This window comes from Fusarium graminearum, chromosome 4 (assembly GCF_000240135.3).
Source record: "Fusarium graminearum PH-1 chromosome 4, whole genome shotgun sequence".
Taxonomy (NCBI): Eukaryota; Fungi; Ascomycota; class Sordariomycetes; order Hypocreales; family Nectriaceae; genus Fusarium; species Fusarium graminearum.
This window is the reverse complement of record NC_026477.1, coordinates 5,706,050-5,730,015: the sequence shown is the minus strand read 5'-3', so window position 1 is coordinate 5,730,015 and position 23,966 is coordinate 5,706,050. Positions and strand designations below refer to the sequence as shown.

The window sequence follows — 23,966 nt, the reverse complement described above, 5'->3', positions numbered from 1 at the left end:
GACTGAAGTTGGTCCTCAAAAAACTAAAAAGCAATTCAAAAAAAATGCATAGCAGCGCAGTAAAGCAAGGTTCAATCTGTTTGGCGCATGTAACAAATGAAAGCAGCAAATAAGCAAAGCCAGGGGTATCATATGCTTGCATAAAATGACGGGGCAGCAATTCAGGTGCGGTCTTCTCTTCCATCAAGCCAGCTGGTGCACTGTATACATCGGATAGACTGAAAAGAGTCAGTTCATTCTTGCTTCTACTATTGTGTTTCTCAGGACTCACCTTCTCGTTGATACGTTGTCTGCAATACTTGCACTTCTTAGTATGCTTGATGATGGGCTCGGACGAGGCAAGCTGCCACAAGTGGGCGAGTCCATACAAGGCGATACCCAGTACAAGGAAGGATATCATTTGACTGACAAACGATCTTTTTTTTTTGTTAGTTACTATAAGGAACAATACTGAGTCCTATTACTCACCCATAAGCTAGGACAACAGCACCGTCATCTTGTGCTTGGTGCAATGTGTTGTAGCCTGTGGTTGTGTTGTAATTGGGTCCCCTTTGCAGAACGGCAAACTTCTCCTCTATGTTCTTGTTCAATGGCAAGATAATTGAAATGGGCGGCATGAGCACATCGCTCACAAATGACTTTACCAAGTCGGTGAAGGCAGCCGCAAGACTGTTTTAATCCGTGTTAGTTATCATAGAAATAAATGGGTCAGACCTCTTACATCAAACCAACGGCAATCTTGAGAATGTCATCCTGGAAAGCAAAGTCGACGAATCCATCCCAGAAGCGCTTAACTCTCTTGTGACCTCGGCCAAGGAGTGACTCGGACTCGCCCGAGCCGGACTCTTCATCGGGGAAGCGACCAGGCATGTTGCGATAGCTTGGACGCGAAGTTCTCCAAAGACCAGACAGCCAGGACATGGGCTACAATTCGTAGGATGAGATGATTGATGAGGGGAAAGAGGACTTGAAGGATTTCGATGCTTTTGTTTCGGTCATGGCAGCCTGACGACGGGTCCTCGCTACTGGTATTCATCCAATGTCATTTAGACACGCGCTTCACGCGGTTGATATGCCAGTGACGTCATGGACGCCAAGGGTCTGGCTATAGGGTAATCAAGTTGACGATTTTATGTCTTTGTTTCCATGTATTACTATATTCTTGCACGTTAAAGAGTGTCGTATTGATAGTATTAAGTTTAGTTATCATGTAGAGACTCTGTAGTAATAAGACCGATATAGACACCTACCTATCTATGCAAACAGCTGTTTTATGTTTACAGGTTGTTATGGTAGACTGATCGTTATGAATGCATGTTGGTTAAACTATGCCAGAGCTCATGAACTCGACTTAAGCATCCTGACTTCATGAAACTAGGAGCCATCATCGAGAAATCTTCTCATAGTACTCATTGACTTATATAAAAATATCATGAGTTCCGAAATCAGTCATGAACTTCTTGTGCTGATAGTCTGATTGGCCAATCGAAATCTCGGTATCCACAGCAAGGAAGAAGCGTCAGAACTAACTATTAGAAATCCAGACTCCCCATAACTGTTCATCAAACATTGTACTATATAGAAAACACAACTTTCAAAACTCACAAAATGGCCTCTCCTTTCCGCCTTATGCGACCTATCTCCCAGGTTGCTCGATCTGGCGTCGTTTCTTTCGCAGCCCGACCTTTCTCCAGCACAGCCGCGCGATTCGCTGTCCAGGATATCAAGACGTGAGCTTGAGAGATACACCAAATAAAACCCCAGCAAAGCTAACTTAGCCCGACAGAACCAAGGAGTTTAAGGACCTCGTTTCCGCAACAGACAAGGCTGTCCTTGTTGACTGCTTTGCTACCTGGTGTGGTCCTTGCAAGGCTATTTCTCCCATCCTCAGCAAGTAAGAGCTCGCACACAGCAAACGTCCTCGGATCCTCAGACTGACATGCCCAACTTAGGCTGTCCGAACAACCTGCTCTCTCTGATAACATTGAATTTGTCAAGTTTGATGTTGATGAGCTGCCTGACCTGACTGCCGAGTTGGGCGTTCGCGCCATGCCAACTTTCTTCGTCTTCAAGGGCGGCAAAAAGGTCGATGAGCTGGTCGGTGCTAACCCCCAGGCTCTTCAGTCTATGCTTGCCAAGCATGCTAGTTAAGCTGTTCTATTGCTTTGTCATCTTGTATTCTATGTCTTGATTCACAAGATAGAACTTGTGGGATGTGACCTGGCTCATATGGGCTATCTATGAAATGAAGTGCAAGAGGTAACTCTGTATATTAGCATAGCTAGACTTTGCAATTGAGAATTGCAGTGGGTAGCAGAAAAGTTGACCTCTTAAGTCTTAGTGTACAAAATAAATAGCCTAAAGAGTATAGTCTAAGTAGCATAAGCTGATCTAATAATTTCGTCTCTTATGCTTCTAGCGGCCATTTTTTCTAATAAAGCAACGCCTGTCGCAAAAGTACCCGTCGAGTCGATAGGTATCTACTACAGGTATATCCACGCTCGAATCTCAACTGAGGCATGTTTATAGCCAGAATCAACACACCTGCCATGAGAAGCATTGTAAAACTTGCCTAGAAGCTGCAAAGATTGGCGCTCGCGACATTGATTCTGGTCGTTCCATCAAGTCTGGCGATATATTCACTATTGTCCGCGATACAGAACACATCGATAAGTGCCAGAAGATGTTCGATATCCAGTGGGCTATTATCTGTGCAATTGCTATCTCAGGAGGTGCTCTAACTCCTGATGAATTTGGCGACTTGGACAAAGTCTGATGGTTAAGTCGGGATTTTTGAGATTGAAGACGAGGGATCTGATATTGCTGAGGATGAGTCAGATCTTCTTGAAAGCGAAGCTGCTGAGCAACGGACTATGAAATGGGCGATGACACAACAACTAGAGCAAGATTAGAGACCTGCCCTGGCCCCCATCATTAATGAGCCTTACACGGTCGAGCTAGCTGTGCTATGCTCATAGCAGGCTGTTAAACGGCAAGTGCCTGCCTATTAATCCTTATTAACAGCTCTAGCAAAGAGCAGTTTAGACCTAGCACTGAGGAATCCTATCATTAAGGACCATGAACTGACTCTTTTTAATCTATCCGATGTGTACAGTGCACCAGCTGGCTTGATGGAAGAGAAGACCGCACTTGAATTAATGACCCTAGAGTTAGTCTCATTAGGGTGGCGCATTCTTTAATCGGTGTAATATCCTTATTCTCATACGAGTTATTACCTTTATGCTAGGGTATTACTGTTAGTCGATATTTCCTTGGTTATGGAAGAAGACGAAGAAGAAGAAGAAGAAGAAGAAGAAGAAGAAGAAGAAGAAGAAGAAGAAGAAGAAGAAGAAGAAGAAGAAGAAGAAGAAGAAGAAGAAGAAGAAGAAGAAGAAGAAGAAGAAGAAGAAGAAGAAGAAGAAGAAGAAGTAGGCTATTAAGTAATACTTTTCGATTATATAAGAATAAGGTTACTTTTATGCCTTACTTTCTATAACTCTAGATATAGGAAAGTAGGTAAAAAGCAAAATTGCTATTAAAGTTATACTATGTAGGTAAGGTTCTACTATGACATATGACATTTGGTAGGGCTTTAAATATTACCCAAGGCACCTGTCCTCAAGGTTTAAGAATCTTCTACCCTGCGCTAGCCATGGATACTCTTGAGCCTCATGTTAATGAATAACCATATCACAAATTATATAGTCTCGGTTAGAAGTGGTTCAGCCAACCAACTTGCTCTCATCCGGCCTTCTACTTCCAGTATAGACGAAAACAAGCGGAGGTGGAAGGCCGTGATGTATGGTATCACAGAAGATCATACGGTCAGTGTCATTTGCGCCCGGGAAACATCAAAAAGTTGGCAAGGCGTCTCACAATCAATACGATTGGTCAAGTACAACTTGGAGTAAACATTTCACTTCAACACCCTTATCTTGACATTACATCTATCTACAGCTATCTTGTGGAGGCGACCCCGGTCTCGGCGGGTCCCCGCGGGAAACTTGACCGATTCAGACCAATCGGAAGGACCAATTGGGCCGGTTTAGCAACCGGGACTTCAAATAGGAACCGAGGGGATGGTCAGTATAAGGTCATGAGATAAGTTAAGTTGAAGTGACAACCTCAATCTTATTATCTGTCTTTTTAGACTTGATTTATTTTAATACCCATTTAGAATCCAAACTGAACCTCAATCTGCTGCAGACCAAGCAAGTTTCGTGACAACCATCAACATGGCTAACACAATTATCGTCGTTGGGTGAGTCCCGCAGTCGGAGTTCTATATGGCAACAAAAAGCTAACATGAAGAAGCGCTGGCGTTTCTGGCCTGACATCGGCCTACCTTCTATCCAAGAACAAGGGAAACAAGATCACAGTCGTTGCTAAACATATGCCCGGTGACTACGACATTGAATATGCCTCGCCTTTTGCTGGAGCCAATGTTTGCCCGTAAGTCCCGGCAAACATATCTGATACTATGCTCCTCATAATTACTTACCATTTTCCAGAATGGCTACACAAGAAAACAGTAGATGGGAACGTCGAACATGGGTAGAGTTCAAGAGACTCTGCGAGCAGGTCCCCGAGGCTGGTATTCACTTTCAAAGTGCGACATCACATCTTGTTTCGCAAGTACCTTGCTAACACCTTGTAGAGTGTCACATTGCAAGACGCAAGAAGGATGTGGAAGAAGCAAAGAGCAGCACCTTTCCTGACGCCTTGTTCCAAGAAGAGCCATGGTACAAGGAGTTGTTCGAGGACTTCCGGGAGCAGAACCCAAATGAAGTCACCCGCGGATACGACTCAGGCTGTGAGTTTACATCTGTCTGCATCAACACCGCTATCTATCTTCCCTGGCTAGCAGGTCAATGTCTCAAGAACGGTGTTGTCCTCAAGCGAACCAGTCTCACCGACATCAGCGAGGCCAAGAAGCTGAGCCACACGGGCAAGGTTCCCAACATCATCGTCAATGCCACGGGTCTAGGCTCCCTCAAGCTCGGCGGCGTCAAGGACGAGACTATGGCTCCTGCGCGCGGCCAGATCGTGGTGGTGCGAAACGAGAGCACACCCATGCTTATCACATCTGGAGTTGAAGATGGTGGCAGTGACGTGATGTACCTGATGCAGCGAGCAGCTGGTGGCGGTACGATCTTGGGCGGAACCTACGATGTTGGAAACTGGGAGTCTCAGCCAGATCCCAACATCGCTCAGCGCATCATGCAGCGCATTGTTGAAGCCCGCCCGGAAGTTGCAGACGGTAAGGGTGTCAAGGGATTGAGTATCATCCGACACGCTGTTGGCTTGCGACCTTGGCGAAAGGGTGGCCTCCGACTTGAAGAAGAGAAACTAGATGATGAGACATGGATTGTGCACAACTATGGTCATTCAGGCTGGGGATATCAAGGCTCGTATGGTTGTGCTGAGGGTGTCGTTGAATTGGTCGACAAGGTTGGTAAGGGTGCCAAGGCAAAGTTGTAGACTGATTTAAGCGACTTGATAGTGGGAACAAAATTTGGCTTTGATTGATAAAAACTCAAGTTGTATTATCTTTTTTCTTCGTCTCACTTCCACTGTGTCTTTTTTGAGTACAACTTGGTGACAATGTTGAGTTTATGCATTTCGCGGGGCCCCGCATTTCCACAGCTGTCATGAACCCCTAGGTCCAGAGCTTAGGAGTTTCCCTTCTCCAACTTTCACAGGCCAGCGACGTCTTCGAATCGACAAAATGGCAGACCCTGCGCCTGGTGCTCTCGCGCGAGGCACACGATTCGTTAGAAACGTTCTGACCGGCCAACATGCGCTCTCCAAACTCATCCCCGTCGCGCTCTGGCTCGCTGACGCGGTGGGCACTAGTCTGATCATCTGGAAAGTCCCATGTACGATGCGCCCGACTCTCTCAGAGCCCAGGACAAAGCTAATTTTGTGTGCGCAGACACCGAGATCGACTGGGAGGCATACATGCAACAGGTTTCGCAATTCATCTCTGGCGAACGAGACTATACCAAGATCGAGGGCGGCACGGGTCCCCTCGTGTATCCCGCTGCCCATGTCTACACTTTCACAGGACTCTACCATATCACGAATGAGGGCGAGAATATCTTCCTAGCACAACAGATCTTTGGTGTACTATATATGGCGACATTGGCAGTCGTTATGCTTTGCTATTGGAAAGCCAAGGTAGGCTACGGTGGCAAGTCGCTTTTTAAGATGTGACTTACTGATATTCCTTAGGTGCCTCCGTACATGTTCGTCTTTCTGATCGCCTCGAAACGACTGCACAGCCTTTTCGTCCTGCGATGTTTCAATGACTGTTTCGCTGTCTTCTTCCTATGGCTCAGCATCTACTTCTTCCAGCGTCGAAATTGGACTTTTGGAAGTCTGGCATATACCTGGGGTCTAGGAATCAAGATGTCGCTATTGCTGGTTCTCCCTGCTATCGGCGTCATTCTATTGCTAGGAAGAGGTTTCTGGCCTGGTCTACGTCTCGCATGGCTCATGGCACAGGTTCAGTTTGCGATTGGAATTCCTTTCATCATGAAGAACTCTCGTGGTTATGCGGCTCGAGCTTTTGAGCTGTCGCGCGAGTTCAAGTTCGAATGGACGGTCAACTGGCGCATGTTGGGTGAGGAGGTCTTCCTCAGCAAATCTTTTGCTATATTCCTGCTCGCCTGTCATGTCACAGCACTTCTGGTTTTCATTTCCCAGAGATGGCTGCAACCAACCGGACGGCCTCTTTCTGCCATGATCCCCTCCTTCTTGCAGCTAAAGTCTCCGTTCACTCTGCAGGAGCAGCTTCGAATCTCCCACTATGTCACCCCCGAGTATGTCATGACAACGATGCTCTCTGCCAACGTCATTGGCCTCCTATTTGCGAGATCGCTCCATTACCAATTCTATGCCTATCTCGCGTGGGCATCACCCTATCTCATCTGGCGAGCCACAGAAGATCCCTTCATTGTGCTGCTTATCTGGGCTGCGCAGGAGTGGGCCTGGAACGTTTTCCCAAGCACCGACCTCAGCTCTCGCGTCACTGTGGGTGCGATGCTTGCGACGGTTGTGTTGGCGTATCGCGGGACAGCCAGGCTTGCTGTTCCCCCTTCTCAGGCTAGGAAAATCGAGGCCAAGAACAAATAGATGTGGATCTAAAGGGTAACCTCACTCATCTTCGGAGTCACTTGGGGGCATTTTGCCGACGTTGGATTCTTCTTCGGAGTCGCTGAGGTCATATGTACTCTTCTTGACAAATTCTTTGGGCCTGTAATAGATCTCATTAGCCTAGTTCATTTCACGCAGCATAGATCAGTAGACATACCAGTAGGACTGTTTGCGCCAAGCCTTCTCGTCTCGGACAACATTCACAATCTCTCCATCTGCTCGTGTGTCCTCTTTGCTATCTTGGTATATCTCGGCCAGAACGAAGCCGCCGCGCTTGATCCAGATGGTGTTTCGAAATCGCTGTGCCAATTCCAACATCAGGGTTTTGGTATTTGGGAGCTCGCAGGTGTATAGGTTGTTTCCCTCGGGCTTGACAACACGAACAAGGGACTGGTTGGGCTCGAGAGCGTCAGGCGGTGTCAGGGCAGCCTCAGCGGCCGCAAGTACATTTCTCTTAGGGCGTCCCATTGTGAAGTTTGCTATTCAAGACGTTCGCAAAGTGTTGGACTTTTTTCTCTCCTGGTATGATAAAAATGTGGAGGGGTTGCTTTGGAGGGGCAGATACTGGGTACAGCGATATGTGAACCTTGGTGGACTTATACTTTTAAGTATCGATATATCCGATATCCTATGAACTATACCGGACTTACTACATTGGGACTCCGGCTGGCTGTAATTACTGTTCTCATGAAGCCATGGAAATAAATCTTTCTTATGCTTTTATGCTGTGTCATGAATAAACGTGGCTGTCTTTTTGACCGCTAGAACTTCCGAGGTATGGTGGTACTGCAACCTTGACTGAAAGCTGGGGTTGTAACCCGAAGCAGCAATACCACCAACTTATTATCATAACTTGAGCACAACAGGAAGATGGTGGCCATTTTGTCAGCAAAGCCTCATGAATCGATATCCAATCGGGTCTTTTAGGATTCCACTTCAATGTTGCTGCATTGTAAGTCTGCAACTAACTGCAACAGGGCCAGGGTCTGGTATCGTGGGTAAATTATTCGGCAGCTCATGTTATTGGCCTGTCGCTTCTGTTTCGCCTCGTTTGCTCTATCCAAGTGGGTTCGGCTTGACTTACAGTTTTTGAATGGTTCTTCCTTCGTCTATTGCTGTATGTATACTACCTGATGGAGGCATTCCACCATCAAAGGAATGTTTCAGGTGCAGAAATGAGTGACCGAGTGACCCAAGTATTGATTTATTACAAATCCTACGATGATTCGGTTAAGCACCAGTGTCTATATCAAGGGATCGTAGCCATGTCTGAATCAAACTATACTCTTCTGTCACTTTGTATGTCCTTAACACATACCCTGACTACCTCTATCTTTCAAAGCCATCGAAAGACACTCATACAACATGGAAGCTTCAATGCTTTCAGGCCTCGTTGCAGTTGAACCTGCCCTTGCCAAATCCCGAGATGAAGACCTCTATCGACCTTTGACAGCACCCCCAAAAACAATTCCAAGGATGCCCATTGGTGCATCTCAAAGAGAATCGTTTGAACTACATGATATTCCAATCCGAGATGATCGCACAAGAGACGCATACTCTGCCAACGCCAGCAATGACCTTGAAATGAGCCGACAGAACACTCCAGACTCCAATACAGAGGTTGTCGAAGTTCTATCTACTTTCTGGAACCCATTTATGAACCGCTTCAGAGCCCTTTTTGGCTGCCTTGCCCAGTTGGGTAATGCACTTAGCGATGGCGCTGCTGGCGCATTGATTCCATATATGGAAAAGTATGTTGTCTAAATTTCACGTCCAAGGGTGATAGCTAACCAGTTCAAGATACTATGACATAGGGTATGGCACGGTATCTCTAATCTTTGTCGGGCAAGCCATTGGATTCATCGCTGCCGCCGTATTCTTAGACGTCCTGCGAGCCAAACTTGGTCGAGCCAAGCTCCTCGGGCTGGGTCAAGCCTTGGTCACTTTGGCCTATATACCTATTATCTGCGGAGCGCCCTTTGGAGTCGTCGTCGTCTCCTTTTTCTTCATCGGCTTCAGCATTTCGGTCAACGTCGCCATCGGAAATCTCTTCTTTGGCGGACTCCGAAACGGAACATTCATGCTTGGTATCCTCCATGGTACTTATGGAATAGGGGGAACTATCGGACCCTTAATTGCCACTGCACTTGTCACAGCTGCCAATGCAGTATGGAACCGATACTACATAATCACATGTGCTCTCGGTGCCTTGACTTTTGTCCTGGGAACCTGGGCATTCTGGACATACGAAAAGGAGATGAGTCCTGCAACACGTCAGAGAGAGACATCCCAGGCAGGAGAGTCGATGATGAACAGCATGTTCCTCGCTATGAAATTGCGTATAGTCTTTCTGGGCTCGCTCTTCATTTTTGCCTACCAGGGAGCTGAAGTTTCCATCTCAGGCTGGGTCATCTCTTTCCTCATCGAAGACCGTGATGGTGACCCTTCTTCGGTTGGTTATGTAACAGCAGGCTTCTGGGCGGGCATCACAATCGGTCGCTTTCTCCTATCTGCCCCTGCTCAGCGAATAGGCGAGAAGAAACTCGTTTATTTCCTCACCATCGGCGCACTGGCTTTTGAACTTCTTGTTTGGTTTGTGCCAAACATTGTAGGCAACGCCATCGCTGTCTCTATTGTCGGTCTCTTCCTTGGCCCTATCTACCCATGCGCTGCGGCGGTCTTCCTTCGTGGTATGAGCCGACGTGAGTCTCTCAGTGGAATCGGGACAATCAGTGCTTGTGGTAGTGCAGGAGGAGCGGTTGCGCCTTTCATAACCGGTCTCCTTGCTCAAGCTGTTGGTACATTTGTACTCCATCCTATTGCGATTTTTCTTTTCGTCGTCATGTTGGTGTGCTGGTACTTTCTTCCCACAGAGGATAAGAGAACTGAATAACAAGCTACGAAATCCAAATCAATATGATTAGTAGGAACATCGAAGGACACATTTTGGCGAGACAGGTCTGGGATACACTGCGAATCGTTTTAGATTGACCAATTCTACCCAAAATCTATACAAGATCTATCATATAATCCGTGTAGATAGTTGTATCTAATTCTTTATCCTCTATGCCTCTATGCAACCACAGACACTAAAGCATTCCATCTCCTTCTAAATCACAAGAAAAATATTTAAATACGACCGCGGGCAGCATCCTTGACAGATACGGTGCCAGCCGCAATGTCCTTGACGGTCTGAGTGATGCTAGACCAATCACGGAATGTGACAAAGGGAACGTTCTCGTTCTCACACCAGGTGACGAGATCTGTAGAGGACCAATTAGCATTTACTTTTGCATTCAAGCGAGTGTCCAAAGTCATGATTGTACGCACCCTTATCAGCCTTGGCGAACAATAAGTCGGTTTCCTTAGCGGCAGAGAGATCGGAAACTCCATCGCCTGCGTAAAACATAGTAGGTCGGTCAGGTAGCGAAGAGTACTTGCGGATCTCGATAGACTTGTCATGGCCGTGGATGCTGTTTTAATCAGTATGGGATAGAATATTAAGGTCGCGCATTAACATACCTGTCGTCGTGGAACTCAATTCGCCAGCCACCCTCGTCCTTCAGAGTCTTGCCCTCGCGCGCTGTGACATAGTTGCTCACGATTTGAATGTCCCAGCCAGGACCGAGAAGAGTGTCCAGGAGAGCACGAATGACAGGCTCCATACCGCCACTGAGGATGACGATAGGAACGTTGTTCTGTTGCGCCCAATCGTAAAACTCCTTGAAGCCGGGGTCGAGCTTGATGTTCTTGAGGAGGATATCGACACACTCGTCGAAGGGGGTCTTAATGCTGTCAAGCATCTCAACAAAGCTGTCGCGGAAATGCATCTTTCCAAAGAGAACGTCCTTGTTAAGCTGACGACGGCGCTCAGCACCGAAACCAAGGTTGTCGGTCATGTAGTCATTAGAATCGGCGGTGGTGACGGTGCCGTCAAAGTCGGTAAAGAAGATAAACTTGGGGTTGTTCTTAAGAGCTGGTGTGTCGGAAGAAGCCATGATGAAGGTCTGGAGGTGTTATTTGTGCAGTTTTTTTTATCTGAATAGATTGTGAGTTCAGCCCGTGCTTGAATAGTCTGGATAAAAGCCAAAAGAATGAGTCAATGGCCTGTCGTTGGATCGTACTTTAATAAAGACTGAATGCTCTTGTTGGAGGAAGATATGACAGAAAGTAATAAAATGGCGGGGGAGGGGCATAAGTTTTCATGAGACAAGCAAGCAACAAGAGAGATCAGCAAGAATAAAAACACCTGCTATTACCTGGTTGAGCTGATTGGGTATTGATATTTAGAGATTCTGACTAGTTCAGCGAGTAGTAATATCAATCGCGTACTGTATATAGCAGAAAACACCGCATACTCGGTCTCTGGGTACTTACCAAGGAGGTACAGCAGCAGTTTGTTATCAGTATCAGTATTAGTGTTCAATGTACATATCCTTTAGCCGTCTTGGCCTTTTGGTTGGAGCGACTCCAGTGTCGTCATCTCATGACTCTGACCGCTGTAGCATGAAATTAGTGCCCCTCCACACTTATTCTCCTTGCAATTGCTCTGAAGCATGGACTAGAGAAGAGCCTAGCTCGCAATGTTTGGACAGAACCCTGGTAATTCTGAGTCAAGCGTGATGACACACCCCGCTGCGTTGTACTTGGACAACAAAGGCGGTGACTGTATCTGGCATTGCCCCGATGGCAGAAAAAGCCCGGGCACGGAGCCGGCTGTAGCTCCAACGGCTCGGCCCATGCGTTCGTCATCTCAACATTTATTTTCCAAGGCTTGAGGGAACCAGCTCATCAACGACGACGTCGTTGCTGTATCATACCTAAGCTTCCTCTGGTCGCCATGCAGCCGTTCGCTCGTCCAGCGGCAAGGCTTGTCTGGAGCCATGCGCGAATAGGACTAGACCGGACCACGAGGCCGAGCAAGTCATGTTGGGAACCCTCGATATTTCAGAACTCAACAATACGAATGCGATGCAACATAAGAGCCAATGGCCCGCAATCACGACTCTATTCAACAGAGAACCCACCGAAAGATTCAGATTCCAACTCCAGGACAAATAAAGACGTCGAGGCTGAGCTCGAATCCATTCTCAAACCTCGGCCGAATATTTTAAAGGAGCTTCAACCCCCTGTCGAAAGACCAAAATTGGAAGACGTCAAGTCGACTCCTGAAGATGCCATCCCCAAAGACACCAAACCCGAGACGCCCAAAACTGAAGAGGTCAAGCCCGAACCCACAAAGCCCGACGATGCTGCTCAACCACAAGAACCCCCCTCAACTACTGATAGCCTCCAAGTTCTTCGTGACCGCGCGCAACATCGTGTCAGTGAATTAAAGGAGAGATTCAGCCATGCTATGGATACCCTTCAATACCGAGCAATGAACGCTTCTCAGACACTCAATGATATCACTGGATACACCAGCATTGAGGTCATCAAAGGCCAAAACGCTAAGCTTGAGGCGGCACTTGCAGAGGCTCATGAGCTGGTTCGAACTGCTCGTCAAGAATACAAGACATCGAACGCCAGCCGAGCTGCAACGCAACGTGAAGTCACAACCCTGCTGGCAAGAAAGGATAGCTGGTCACCGATCGATCTTGAGCGGTTTACCGAGTTGTACCGAGCAGACCACACCCTTGAGGGCAAGGTGGCATCGTCCCAAGAAACTTTGACAGAGGCCGAGATCGAAGAGCAACGGTTGAGCCAGCAACTCAATGCAGGTATCCTAAAGCGTTACCATGAGGAACAAATCTGGAGCGACCGTATTCGAAGGGCGAGTACATGGGGTACATGGGGTCTAATGGGCATGAACTTCTTGTTGTTTGTTGTCCTGCAGTTCGTGGCAGAGCCCTGGAAGAGAAAGAGATTAGTCAGAGGCGTTGTGGCCGAAGAAAAGGCCGTGCTTGAAGAGGTTCGTGGTGAGCTTGAGCAAGTCAAGCTTGCCATTGAGGCCCGAAACCAACCTGCTGCCGCTGCCGCTTTGGCCTCTGCTGTTGAAGCGACCCGTGAGGCAGAGGTCGAGCCAATTGCTGAGATCGTGGAGTCGGAAGACGTACCAACTGAAAGTCTTTTCACAGCTGAGGAAACACATACCAGTGAGGTACCTGTTTCGACGCCCGTTGAGCCAGCAACCGAGACGCCTCTTCCGGAGATTCTGCCAATGAGGACTTGGCCGGAAGTCCTCAATGACCCGTCATGGTGGAGGGCCTGGAAAGAACTCTTGCTTGACCCCTTGTGGTGGAGAGCTAAAACAGAAGACCTCTACAGCGAGCGACGGATAGATATGCGCATGAGAGACGCATCATTGTTGGCGCTTGAGGGAGCGTTGGCTGGAGCTGTTTTTACCGCAAGCGTCGCGCTACTAATGGTTCGAAGATGATGATAAGATGTAAGATAGATATAAAGTTAAAGGCAATGTACATTATAATATAACTGTACCTATGGTTACAAAAGAACGATAGGTACCGGTCATGAACTGCAGGGCGTGTTGACTGACGTGCCTTGTTGATGAATGACGATGCTTCGAGCAGGTTATCTCTGGCCAATCGGATATAGGTCTATTGCATGACCTGTAGGGCTGGTAGTCGAGATAATCCTGAGCGTGATGGCACTAAACCGCTTGGGCTTTGGAAGCCAATAGTTCTATGCATGTTTGTACCATGCATATTGATTGAAATTGTTTTCTTTGGATGCCAACGCAACATCACTTTACATAGGGCATTTTTCTCTTGGACATGTCCAAACTCCAGTTCATCATGACATCGAGCTGCGGTTAAATACAAACACCCTTGTCGTTCCATCTTCCAGGGTAGCCCTGATGATTAATTTGAACGCGGATGAGGTTTGCGAATGTGATTTGCTAGAGACTGAGATTAACGGTAACTGACACCGAAGGTTTGATGTTTGAGGATTTTGACCGCTTCCTAGTTTGCGGTTTTAATCGGAGCTGTAGTTCTTTCATGGCGGGGCTACTGGAGCTGATCCGATTCTAGGACTTTTGAGGATGGGTTTTAGGACTCAGTAACATTCAGTGTAACCTACCTTTGTACCTGGCCTCAAGGCGCACCGTGGGAATAAACAAGCGCACACAGGTAGGTTAGCAGCTATTTCTATTTGTTATTTCCTGTATTTGCTACATGTTTTGAAACTTTGCCCTACTATCTACTTGTGCATGACATAAGGCTCACGAGTTTGTCGTTTCAAAAGGTTGTTTCACAGGCGTTAAAGGTTGACATACTTCATGCATAATTAATCACTGTATCTCATGATGTAAGGTACATAGTCTGAAACTCAATTCATGTAAGACATGGGCGTTGATATCCCATGCAAAAGTGCCTACCCAAACAGACATCCCAATCCAACCAAGTTCTTGGTGTGATAGAAGGTTGCCTGAGTTATTTGGCCTCGTCTCATTGTAGCTCAGCCTCTTTGTACGCGTTATCGTTCACGACTTCAAGTCCTAGGTAGGCCAACCGTTTATACAAAATTTATTGTCCATTTCATAACACGAACTGCCTCCAACTCATGTTCAGTCAATCCTTTCGTGCACAGCAACTTCGTTTCAATAATTGACTGTTAGGTTCCATCCATTGATAGACCCTTGCATCTGACCCATGCTACAGTGCATACAGTGGCCGACGCCGTTCGCTGAGAGCTATGACCTACGCCGCCCAGGCTGCAAAGAACCTGGTCTAAGCTCTTCTACTCTCTTTACCTCACCTTTAGGCTTGGGCGTAGCTCGGGACCTGACCTGACCTGATCTGCCTGAGGTGATGGTTGGGCTACCGATGTCTTTTTGACCCTCTCTTTTGCCTATCAAATTCTTTTCAGCTAGCCTCCTTCTGTGTCCCCTGAGAGATCAAACAAGCCATATAGTAGTCATTCCGGAACAGAAAGTATTATTTGTTTGCTCAAAATTCCATTGTATGGAACTTTTCAACTTGCCTGGCTTAAGTGCCCGCTTAACTTACCGCTAATCTACTCTAGGGATTTGGAAAAACCCCGCCAAGTTTTAACCCCCCTCCTTCCAGTTCCTCTCCCCTCCCCAACCGCAGGTGCTGTACAGGCAGTATCCGTCACTATTCGCTGATGACATCTCCCACCACCAGGCCTTAACTTCCCACCTTCCACCTCCATCCCACTGTAGGTATCTGGCAACTGCTGGGCTTAATAACCTACCCAAACCCTCTCTTCCTCTCTTCCTCCCCTCTACATCTCCACTCGCCAGCTTCGGCTTCATCCACCGGAAGCTCGTAGGCGAACAATCACCAACATATTACGCACCTGCACAAGAACACGCAGCCAGGATCTGTCGTGCTTTGTGATTGGTACCCAACTTAACGACACAAGACGTCGACTGTCTTGTCGTCTATTTTACGACCGCTTGCCCGCTTTCCGCTATCGAGGCGTCTTCGGGTACATTCACCACCTGACATCGCTCGTCTTCTAAGACTTTCCCCCCTCCAACCTCTTGTCGTCCTGCGCAACGCATCGCGCACCCGCCGCCAGAATGAACGACGATGACGCGATTCACAACATCCACAAGAAGATAGAGCGGGAAAAGGCCCTCATCAACGCTGCCAATTCTATGAGGGCACAGACAAACAATGAAGCCGTTAGATCCCGTCTCGACTCCCAGATGCGCGATGGCCGCCGCAACCTCCAGTTTTTCGAGGAGAAGCTTAGGGATATTCAGCTGCGCCGTGTGAACCAAGGTGTTGGAGACATGTCTCTCGGGGGACCTGCTGACGATGCCGGTGGCCCTCCCGCACCACCTCCTAAGGATGCCTCCAGCAATCCCGCGGGAGATAGAGGTTCCTACGGCTCTGGTTCGGGACAGTACAGCCAGGCTGGCGGTGGTTCCGACTTAATGCCCCCTCGTCATCCTTATGCACCGGGACCTGGTGGATCGGGTATTCCTAAGGCACGCCCCAACTTTACCAAGTTAGGTCCGTTGTTGCTATGCCATTTCCTGTCCATAACCAGTTCTGCCCACCATGCTAACAAATCTTAGACTTAATCAAATATGATACGCCACACCTGGGCCCTCGTATTCAACTCATGTTGTCCCAGATCCAGTTCAAGCTCAATGTCGAGGAGCAGTACCTGAAGGGTATTGAGAAGATGGTTCAGCTTTATAGCATGGAAGGTGATCGGAAGAGCAAAGCCGACGCAGCCGCTAGGAAGGTTGAAAGCAAGCAGAAGATTCTACTGTTGAAGCAGGCACTCAAGAGATATGAAGAACTGCATATCGACGCGGACGTTGCGGATGCACAAGATGGTAAGTTGGCGTTGAATGACGTCGAATGTGAAGCTGACAAAGAGTTAGATGATTCAATCAACGCCCCCAACCTCAGGAAGCCCCTCAGTGGACAACTCTCGATTCGAATGATAGCAATCAAAGATGTTGACCATGCTGCGACTGGACGGTTCACGAGAGGTCCCGAGACCTTTATTGCCGTGAAGGTTGAGGATACCGTCATGGCTCGTACGAAAGCGTCCAGGAACGATCGATGGGAGGCTGAGTTCCATACTATCGAAGTCGACAAGGCCAACGAAATCGAGTTGACTGTCTACGACAAACCTGGCGAACACCCCATGCCCATAGGCATGCTCTGGGTTCGCATTTCCGACATTGTTGAGGAAATTCGTCGCAAGAGGATTGAGGCCGAAATGAACAGCTCTGGCTGGGTGTCTGCCGACAGAATGGGCAGCACCAGTGCTGCCCCTACACAGTTCCCGATGAGTCCTTCTTCAGGCTCTTTTGGACCAGGTGCTCAATCGACTGGTGGTGACCAAGGGGATGATACTGGCCCATTCGGAGCTGCTGGTCCCCAGCCTCAGGTGCAAACTGGACCTATCGAGGAATGGTTCAATCTCGAGCCAACTGGACAGATCCAACTTCAGTTGACATTTAACAAGTCCAACAACAACAGCCGCCCTGCCGACCTTGGTCTTGGTCGAAAGGGTGCCGTTCGTCAACGAAAGGAAGAAGTCCACGAGATGTACGGACACAAGTTCGTGCAGCATCAGTTTTACAATATCATGCGCTGTGCGCTTTGCGGAGATTTCCTTAAGTACTCAGCAGGCATGCAGTGTGAGGATTGCAAGTATACCTGTCATACGAAGTGTTATTCTAGCGTCGTTACAAAGTGCATCAGTAAGAGTAACGCTGAGACTGATCCCGACGAGGAAAAGATCAACCACCGCATTCCGCACAGATTCAACCCTTATTCCAACATGACAGCAAACTGGTGTTGTCACTGTGGTTACATCTTGCCTTTTGGAAAGAAGAACTGCAGAAAGTGCTCAGGTAAGCATCTACTGAAACATCCGTTCTACCACGAAACTAACATAATTCAGAATGTGGTCTTACTGCCCACGCCCAGTGTGTTCATCTTGTCCCCGATTTCTGCGGCATGTCAATGGCCGTCGCCAACCAGATTCTGGACGGCATAAGGACTCAGAAGCAAAGACAAGCCAAGGTTTCTTCACTTTCAGAAAAGACACTTCGACATGGCAAGACTAGCCCGACAAGCACCAGCTCGCCGGCTCCCTCATACTCCAGCACGACTGCTCCTTCTTACCAGTCAGGACCAGTCTCCCCGGAGGCTACAGAGGCCGCTAAGATGATGTACTCGAACCCTTCCACGCCGAGACCTGCCGGCCCTGATCGAACTTCATCCAGCTCCCAAGCTGCGGCTGCAGCATCTGCGGCTATGTCTGGAGGACCTGGTGCGGCCCAACGGCAGAACTCAGACTTTGGGCGATATAGCGGCGGTTACGATCAACCGCAAGAAGACCCCTATGCTCAAGGAGGTCAATACGGCGCGGGCCAGCAGCGTAAGTACAACCCGGCCGATTATGCGAACGTGAACCCTGGCTACGGAGGACCACAGCCTGCTGCTCAGGCTCAGCGACCTGTACAGCAGCAGCCAGCCCAACAACCTCCTCCTCAGTCACCGCTACCTCCAGTACCGCAACACCAACAACAGCAGCCACAGGCTGCCTACCAACAGCCCGCAGTGCCGGCGCATAGCCCTCAGCAACCAGAACCCATGTCTCCTAAGCAGCAGTCAGCGGCTGGTGGTAAGTCTGCTCCCTTGGCTACTGACCCTGGAACTGGCCAGCGTATCGGACTTGATCATTTCAACTTCCTGGCTGTGTTGGGCAAGGGTAACTTCGGTAAAGTTATGTTGGCCGAAACCAAGCGCTCTCGAAAGCTCTATGCCATCAAGGTTCTCAAGAAGGAGTTCATCATCGAGAATGATGAAGTCGAGAGTATCCGTTCTGAGAAGCGTGTGTTCTTGGTTGCCAACCGGGGCAGACACCCATTCTTGACCAACTTGCATGCATGCTTCCAAACAGAGACCCGTGTGTACTTCGTCATGGAGTACGTTAGTGGTGGTGATCTGATGTTGCACATTCAGCGAGGTCAGTTCGGTACTAAGCGTGCGCAATTCTACGCCGCCGAGGTCTGCCTGGCGCTCAAGTACTTCCACGAGAACGGTGTTATTTACCGTGATTTGAAGCTTGACAACATTCTTCTCTCACTTGATGGTCATGTCAAGATTGGTGATTACGGTTTGTGTAAGGAGGATATGTGGTATGGCTCCACAACAGGTACCTTTTGTGGTACTCCCGAATTCATGGCCCCGGAGGTAAGTCTATGACATGTAACTCACACCTGGCCCTTTCCGCTAACACCTGACAGATTCTCCTGGACAAGAAGTACGGCCGTGCTGTCGATTGGTGGGCATTTGGTGTGCTGATTTACCAAATGCTTCTGCAGCAGTCTCCTTTCCGTGGAGAGGATGAGGACGAGATTTATGACGCTATTCTCGCCGATGAGCCCCTGTACCCCATTCACATGCCTCGAGACTCAGTCTCAATCCTCCAGAAATTGCTCACTCGTGAGCCTGACCAGCGACTCGGAAGCGGCCCGACTGATGCCCAGGAGGTGATGAGCCAGCCATTCTTCCGAAACATCAACTGGGATGAGATGTACCACAAGAGAGTGCCGCCGCCTTTCATGCCGCAGATCAAGAGTGCGACAGATACCAGCAACTTCGACTCCGAGTTCACAAGCGTTACTCCCGTTTTGACTCCAGTTCAATCCGGTAAGTTTGCACGCTTTCATTTCTCTAGACGCATTACTAATATGATTTCCAGTTTTGTCACAGGCCATGCAAGAGGAGTTCCGAGGCTTCTCATACACAGCTGATTTTGACTAAACGACTACACACGAAGATTGACGATTTTGCAATGTTTTATGGAGACGATGGAGCCGCGGTGAGATTAGTAGTGTCTTGTCTATCGGATACCCAGCAGCGATAGTTAAATAGATTACCGGGCACCGCGGGTAGGTGATGTCGGTGCGCGAACTCAGCGTGGACGTCTGGACAAGACGGCCCTTTTCATGTTCGCTCATTTATAGTGGTTGGCATTCAGGATATAGGTAGTGGACGAGTAAAACGTATGATGGTATGGTCAGAACCATATTGATAGTCAAGCAAGCGTGTTCAGTGGTAGATGAGAATGTTAGACAAGCAGCATATGAATAGTTGTCTTGTTAATAGAAGCAAAAGAGACAAAATGATGGATGCCGACGACTTCACATGTCCCAGTATTGACTACGATGCTTAAAACCCAATCTCCATCTGTATCTTGTATATTTCTTTTTAGCATTCTTCAAGCCTCGTCGAGTCTTATTGCCGCAAGTGCACACTCTTAGGTTCAGGGAGATTGGAGTGTTTTAGTTATTTTTTTTTACTATATTTTATATGTTCCATCTAAGTATCCATCTCTTTTATCTAAATTTTTCAATATTCTTACGAAGTGTATTCCTTCTGCAGGAGCTTGGCGATGGTGTTGAGCCTGAGGGTTCAAGTTAGTACAGCCTTTCATTTTCTAGGACAATAGCAAGACTTACTGGATGTTGCTGGTACCCTCGTAAATGGCACCGATCTTGCTGTCACGGAAGTACTTCTCGGCAAGACCCTCACGGACAAAGCCCATGCCACCCATCCACTCGATGGCAGAACCACTGACACGTCCAGCGACCTGGGAAGCGTATAGCTTGGCCATGGCAGCGTCCTTGACAAAGTCCTCACCAGCCTCCTTCTTGCGAGCAGCGGTGTAAACGAGAGCGCGAGCGGCAGTGATCTCGGTGTATGCTTGGGCAAGCTGGTGCTGCATGCCCTGGAACTCACCGACCAGAGAGCCAAACTGCTTGCGATCGTTCCACACGTAGCGGGCAGCGTTGTCGAAAGCGCCTAGGGCAAGACCGGTCATCTGAGCAGCGATACCAATCCGTCCCTCGTTGAGGATGCTAATGGCGTACTTGTAACCCTGGCCGCGCTCGCCGAGAAGGTTCTCCTTGGGGATCTCGACATCGTCGAAGTTGATAACGCATGTGCTTGAGGCACGGATACCCAGCTTCTTCTCCTTCTTGGCGATAGAGAAGCCCTTCATGCCCTTCTCGACGAGGAAGGCAGAGATACCCTTGTAACCCTTGCTGGGGTCAAGGTTAGCAAAGACAATGAAGAGATCAGCCTCCTTGGAGTTTGTAATCCACATCTTGCTGCCATTGATCTTGAAGCCGTCAGCGGTCTCGGTGGCCCTTGTGGCCATTGCAAAGGCATCAGAACCGGAGACGGGCTCAGAAAGACAGAAAGAAGCGACAGTGTTTGTCGCAAGGCGCGGGAGCCACTTCTTCTTGATAGCAGTGGAACCGTGCTTGATAATAGCTGTGTTGCAGAGGGTGTTGTGCACATCAACCAACACTGAGACAGAAGGGTCTGCGCGCGCAAGCTCCTCAATGCCAATAATGGCAGCGGTGAAGTTCATGCCAGCGCCTCCGTACTCCTCAGGGATCTCGATACCCATGAGGCCCTGCTCAAATAGCTGCTCGACAACAGCTGGGTCCATTTCCTCTGCCTCGTCCATGTCACGCGCGCGAGGAAGAATCACATCTGTGGCGAACTTGGAGACGGTATCGACCATAGCTGTCTCGAGCTCAGAAAGATGGGTGATGGGTGTAGGAGGGATCTCGGAGATGTCGATATGCTCGTTGCGGCGGCATTGCGTTGTAGAGAGAAGACGAGCAGTGTTACTGAGACAAAGAGTTAGCGAGTGCTTTAGTACAGCTAGTTCAGGTATTGCTTACAGGTTTGTTCTCGTCATGGAACGAGGAGTAGTGGCTGGCGGGGCAATGCGCTGTGTTAGACTTCGTCCACCTCTGAGCGCAGGGCGCACGACTCGAGTAAACGACGACATTGTCAGGTTTGTGATGTTAGAAAGGGGAGTTTAGGAGCAACGGTGAGTGGTAAGTGCGATTGTAGGAGGAGAAAAGTTGGCTAAGCTGAAGCGAGGTGTGAGGCGGGTATCTAAGAGACGATCACAAGCCAGACGATCATGGAACAAGACAAGCTTGGTAGAGTGATATGTGATATAAAGGATGTAGATGAAGAAGCGAAAGATATCAAAGATTCAATATGTCAATTATAGCAACCTCGGTATATACAGATCATCCTTTCCTCCCCAGGAGCGTACCCGCGCCTATCTTATACGGCTGAAGCGGTTGAAGAATCTCATTGTTCGGCCTCGACCAGCCGAGGATAACCACCGAGGTCGAGGATGTGTTCGGTTCTACAACTGTAACCTGGCTTGTCAGTTTTGGGGTTCAAAGTGCGGGATGCGGGGAGTGTAAGAGATGCGCCGGCGATTAACCGCTGACGTCAAAGACATGCGGGTCATTGAAGTAAGAAAGCCGGGGTTTGATGCGGGTCCTTTAAATGCCAGCATGTGATGAACTTGGCCTCAGGGTATCAGGAAAATTGGCCGCTAGAAGCATAAGAGACGAAATTAGTAGATCAGCTTATGCTACTTAGACCATGTTCTTTAGGCTATTTATTTTTGTAACCTAAGACTTGGGATGTCAACTTTTCTGGTACCCAGTAGCTTGGATCTATCCGTAGACGAGACTCGGATAATCTTGACCTCCGAGAGCTATCGATGAGTCACGTGAGCACATCGACAGGCTGAGATTTTGATATCGGCGTTGGCTGAGGTCAAGGTTCAGGATAGAGAGGCCGATTACGGGATCAAATCAATCGCTCTCCAGGACAACTCAGTTCAATCGGGTCACATAAATCTCGCCCAACATGGTCGGCTCTATCCTCCGCCAATTCTTCTCCCCGGCGATCCGGCGTCCCCTCGCTACGGCCATCTCAACACCACCCAGCCGTCTTCTACAACCGTCCCTCCGAACATTCACCACCACAACACCCCGCGCTTTTGCTCCTACGACCGCTCGCCCCGCGACTCTGAACCAGGTCCTGCGTGGAATTCGAAAGGGAAAGCGCGCTCGTCACGCTGTTTCTCCTGCTCTATCCAACACACACTGCCCAGCTCTCAAGGGTGTATGCCTTCGAGTCGGTGTCGTTCGACCCAAGAAGCCCAACTCCGGTGAACGAAAGACTGCGCGTGTGAAGCTCTCCACCGGAGCTGTTGTTACGGCGTATATCCCTGGTGAAGGACACAATATCCAGCAACATAGTGTTGTTCTTGTTAGAGGTGGTCGTGCGCAAGATTGTCCTGGTGTGAGATACCATCTTGTTCGAGGCGCTCTGGATTTGGTATGCTTCCCTTTCGCCACGTACTTTCGTACTGGTACGGACCTTTTTTGTGACTATGTGCTGACATTTTCAGGGTGGTGTTGCGAGCCGAACGACGAGTCGCAGCAAGTACGGCACCAAGAAGCCCAAGAAGGCTACTGTTGGTTAAGCGAATCCTTAAATAATGAACTAGATGCGCGACTTTGGTTAAACGATCGATGGTAAAGCAACGGGATTAGAACCGTGTCGATGATATAGACCAGGCTGACACCATGTATTGATATTGTACACTATTTCAAGCATTTTTTTTTTAAAAAAAAAAAGAAAGGCGACGATCCGAAACAATTCTTCATTCATACTCACTTCTGCGGTGAAAGTTGTCCAACGTACTTCAAACCCAGACGCCTAATATTGGTTCATATGAACCTCTCCCGATGCACACCCATTGCTTGCAGCCTAGAAATAATGGAGACAATCTACCGAGCATAACAACCTGTATGATAACGTACAATCCTTCCCACTCATTCTTTAATGATATTTTGTCTACTGCTGCTTTTCAAAACCCTTGGGCTTCTCCATGCCGTTAAGGTCAAAGAATCGAGAAGTGCCTGGAGCGGTGTTAGTTTATAGCTTGCAAGGAAGCTTGAAGAATACTTACAAGAGTAACCCTTCCAGTCAAAGTTGTTATCGGGGTTGCAGTGGCAACGAAGATCCATTCGTCGCTGCTCATCAGTAGGGCAGTGAGTGAAAGGAACGTGGTAATAGGCAATGTCCTCAAAGAAGTGAATCTGTTCCTTCTTGAGGAGAAGACCGGCAGCAATGGAGTGGACAGGTGCATCACCCCATCGCTCGTAAAAGAAACCACCATCCTTGTCGAGAGACTCGAAGAAATCGAGGTAAGGCTTGCTGCGAAGCCAGGACAAACTACCAACTTCAAAGTTGGACCACTGGAAACAGTTAGTATTGCATGATAAAATATTCAAGTTCAAACTTACGAAATGGCACTTGTTGTAGTTCTCACCGCCATCGTCACTGAGGAAGCGCATGGAGTTGCCCTCAGAGATGTGCTCGGGGTGGTTCTGGATGAACTTCTTGGTGCTGGCCCAGAGAGTGGGGATGGTGTCGATGTACTCGTAGAGGGAAAGAACGAAACTGTACTTCTTGTGATCTCGTGCATAACGCGGAAGGGAT

The 23,966-nt window shown here is 48.5% G+C and overlaps 12 protein-coding genes across 12 annotated transcripts; 6 read left to right on the top strand and 6 right to left on the bottom strand.

The window, feature by feature from the left end:
* Positions 1-161: 161 nt before the first annotated feature.
* Positions 162-870, bottom strand: FGSG_09651 (uncharacterized protein; the record flags this gene model as incomplete). The annotated part of the gene is made up of 4 exons (XM_011329754.1): positions 162-200; positions 272-404; positions 469-669; positions 722-870. 4 exons carry the CDS (start codon positions 868-870, stop codon positions 162-164), a joined length of 522 nt encoding a protein of 173 aa, XP_011328056.1.
* Positions 871-1,608: 738 nt separating this feature from the next.
* FGSG_13616 (thioredoxin) lies at positions 1,609-2,151 on the top strand (the record flags this gene model as incomplete). Its single annotated transcript, XM_011329753.1, has 3 exons — positions 1,609-1,730; positions 1,787-1,894; positions 1,953-2,151. The coding sequence occupies 3 exons, from the start codon at positions 1,609-1,611 to the stop codon at positions 2,149-2,151; spliced, it is 429 nt and encodes a 142-aa protein (XP_011328055.1).
* A 2,036-nt stretch (positions 2,152-4,187) lies between these two features.
* FGSG_13617 (D-amino-acid oxidase) lies at positions 4,188-5,547 on the top strand. Its single transcript, XM_011329752.1, has 4 exons — positions 4,188-4,261; positions 4,315-4,452; positions 4,512-4,609; positions 4,658-5,547. The coding sequence occupies exons 1-4, from the start codon at positions 4,236-4,238 to the stop codon at positions 5,479-5,481; spliced, it is 1,086 nt and encodes a 361-aa protein (XP_011328054.1). The 5' UTR covers positions 4,188-4,235; the 3' UTR covers positions 5,482-5,547.
* Positions 5,548-5,728: 181 nt separating this feature from the next.
* Positions 5,729-7,137, top strand: FGSG_09653 (uncharacterized protein; the record flags this gene model as incomplete). The annotated part of the gene is made up of 3 exons (XM_011329751.1): positions 5,729-5,879; positions 5,936-6,180; positions 6,235-7,137. 3 exons carry the CDS (start codon positions 5,729-5,731, stop codon positions 7,135-7,137), a joined length of 1,299 nt encoding a protein of 432 aa, XP_011328053.1.
* FGSG_09654 (uncharacterized protein) lies at positions 6,624-7,663 on the bottom strand. Its single transcript, XM_011329750.1, has 2 exons — positions 7,316-7,663; positions 6,624-7,258 (listed from the first exon to the last, which is right to left on the bottom strand). Exons 1-2 carry the CDS (start codon positions 7,624-7,626, stop codon positions 7,159-7,161), a joined length of 411 nt encoding a protein of 136 aa, XP_011328052.1. The 5' UTR covers positions 7,627-7,663; the 3' UTR covers positions 6,624-7,158.
* Positions 7,664-9,664: 2,001 nt separating this feature from the next.
* FGSG_13618 (uncharacterized protein) lies at positions 9,665-9,973 on the bottom strand (the record flags this gene model as incomplete). Its single annotated transcript, XM_011329749.1, has 1 exon — positions 9,665-9,973. The coding sequence occupies one exon, from the start codon at positions 9,971-9,973 to the stop codon at positions 9,665-9,667; it is 309 nt and encodes a 102-aa protein (XP_011328051.1).
* A 314-nt stretch (positions 9,974-10,287) lies between these two features.
* Positions 10,288-11,156, bottom strand: FGSG_13619 (uncharacterized protein; the record flags this gene model as incomplete). Its single annotated transcript, XM_011329748.1, has 3 exons — positions 10,288-10,421; positions 10,489-10,631; positions 10,681-11,156. 3 exons carry the CDS (start codon positions 11,154-11,156, stop codon positions 10,288-10,290), a joined length of 753 nt encoding a protein of 250 aa, XP_011328050.1.
* An 842-nt stretch (positions 11,157-11,998) lies between these two features.
* FGSG_09659 (uncharacterized protein) lies at positions 11,999-13,537 on the top strand (the record flags this gene model as incomplete). The annotated part of the gene is made up of 1 exon (XM_011329747.1): positions 11,999-13,537. The coding sequence occupies one exon, from the start codon at positions 11,999-12,001 to the stop codon at positions 13,535-13,537; it is 1,539 nt and encodes a 512-aa protein (XP_011328049.1).
* A 2,130-nt stretch (positions 13,538-15,667) lies between these two features.
* On the top strand, positions 15,668-19,391 carry FGSG_09660 (uncharacterized protein; the record flags this gene model as incomplete). Its single annotated transcript, XM_011329746.1, has 5 exons — positions 15,668-16,106; positions 16,172-17,470; positions 17,521-18,818; positions 18,872-19,277; positions 19,330-19,391. 5 exons carry the CDS (start codon positions 15,668-15,670, stop codon positions 19,389-19,391), a joined length of 3,504 nt encoding a protein of 1,167 aa, XP_011328048.1.
* A 597-nt stretch (positions 19,392-19,988) lies between these two features.
* FGSG_09661 (uncharacterized protein) lies at positions 19,989-21,435 on the bottom strand (the record flags this gene model as incomplete). Its single annotated transcript, XM_011329745.1, has 3 exons — positions 19,989-20,034; positions 20,090-21,271; positions 21,326-21,435. The coding sequence occupies 3 exons, from the start codon at positions 21,433-21,435 to the stop codon at positions 19,989-19,991; spliced, it is 1,338 nt and encodes a 445-aa protein (XP_011328047.1).
* Positions 21,436-22,258: 823 nt separating this feature from the next.
* FGSG_09662 (30S ribosomal protein S12) lies at positions 22,259-23,116 on the top strand. The gene is made up of 2 exons (XM_011329744.1): positions 22,259-22,796; positions 22,870-23,116. Exons 1-2 carry the CDS (start codon positions 22,323-22,325, stop codon positions 22,942-22,944), a joined length of 549 nt encoding a protein of 182 aa, XP_011328046.1. The 5' UTR covers positions 22,259-22,322; the 3' UTR covers positions 22,945-23,116.
* Positions 23,117-23,185: 69 nt separating this feature from the next.
* On the bottom strand, positions 23,186-23,966 carry FGSG_13620 (alpha-1,2 mannosyltransferase KTR1). The gene is made up of 3 exons (XM_011329743.1): positions 23,771-23,966; positions 23,434-23,722; positions 23,186-23,383 (listed from the first exon to the last, which is right to left on the bottom strand). Exons 1-3 carry the CDS (start codon positions 23,819-23,821, stop codon positions 23,319-23,321), a joined length of 405 nt encoding a protein of 134 aa, XP_011328045.1. The 5' UTR covers positions 23,822-23,966; the 3' UTR covers positions 23,186-23,318.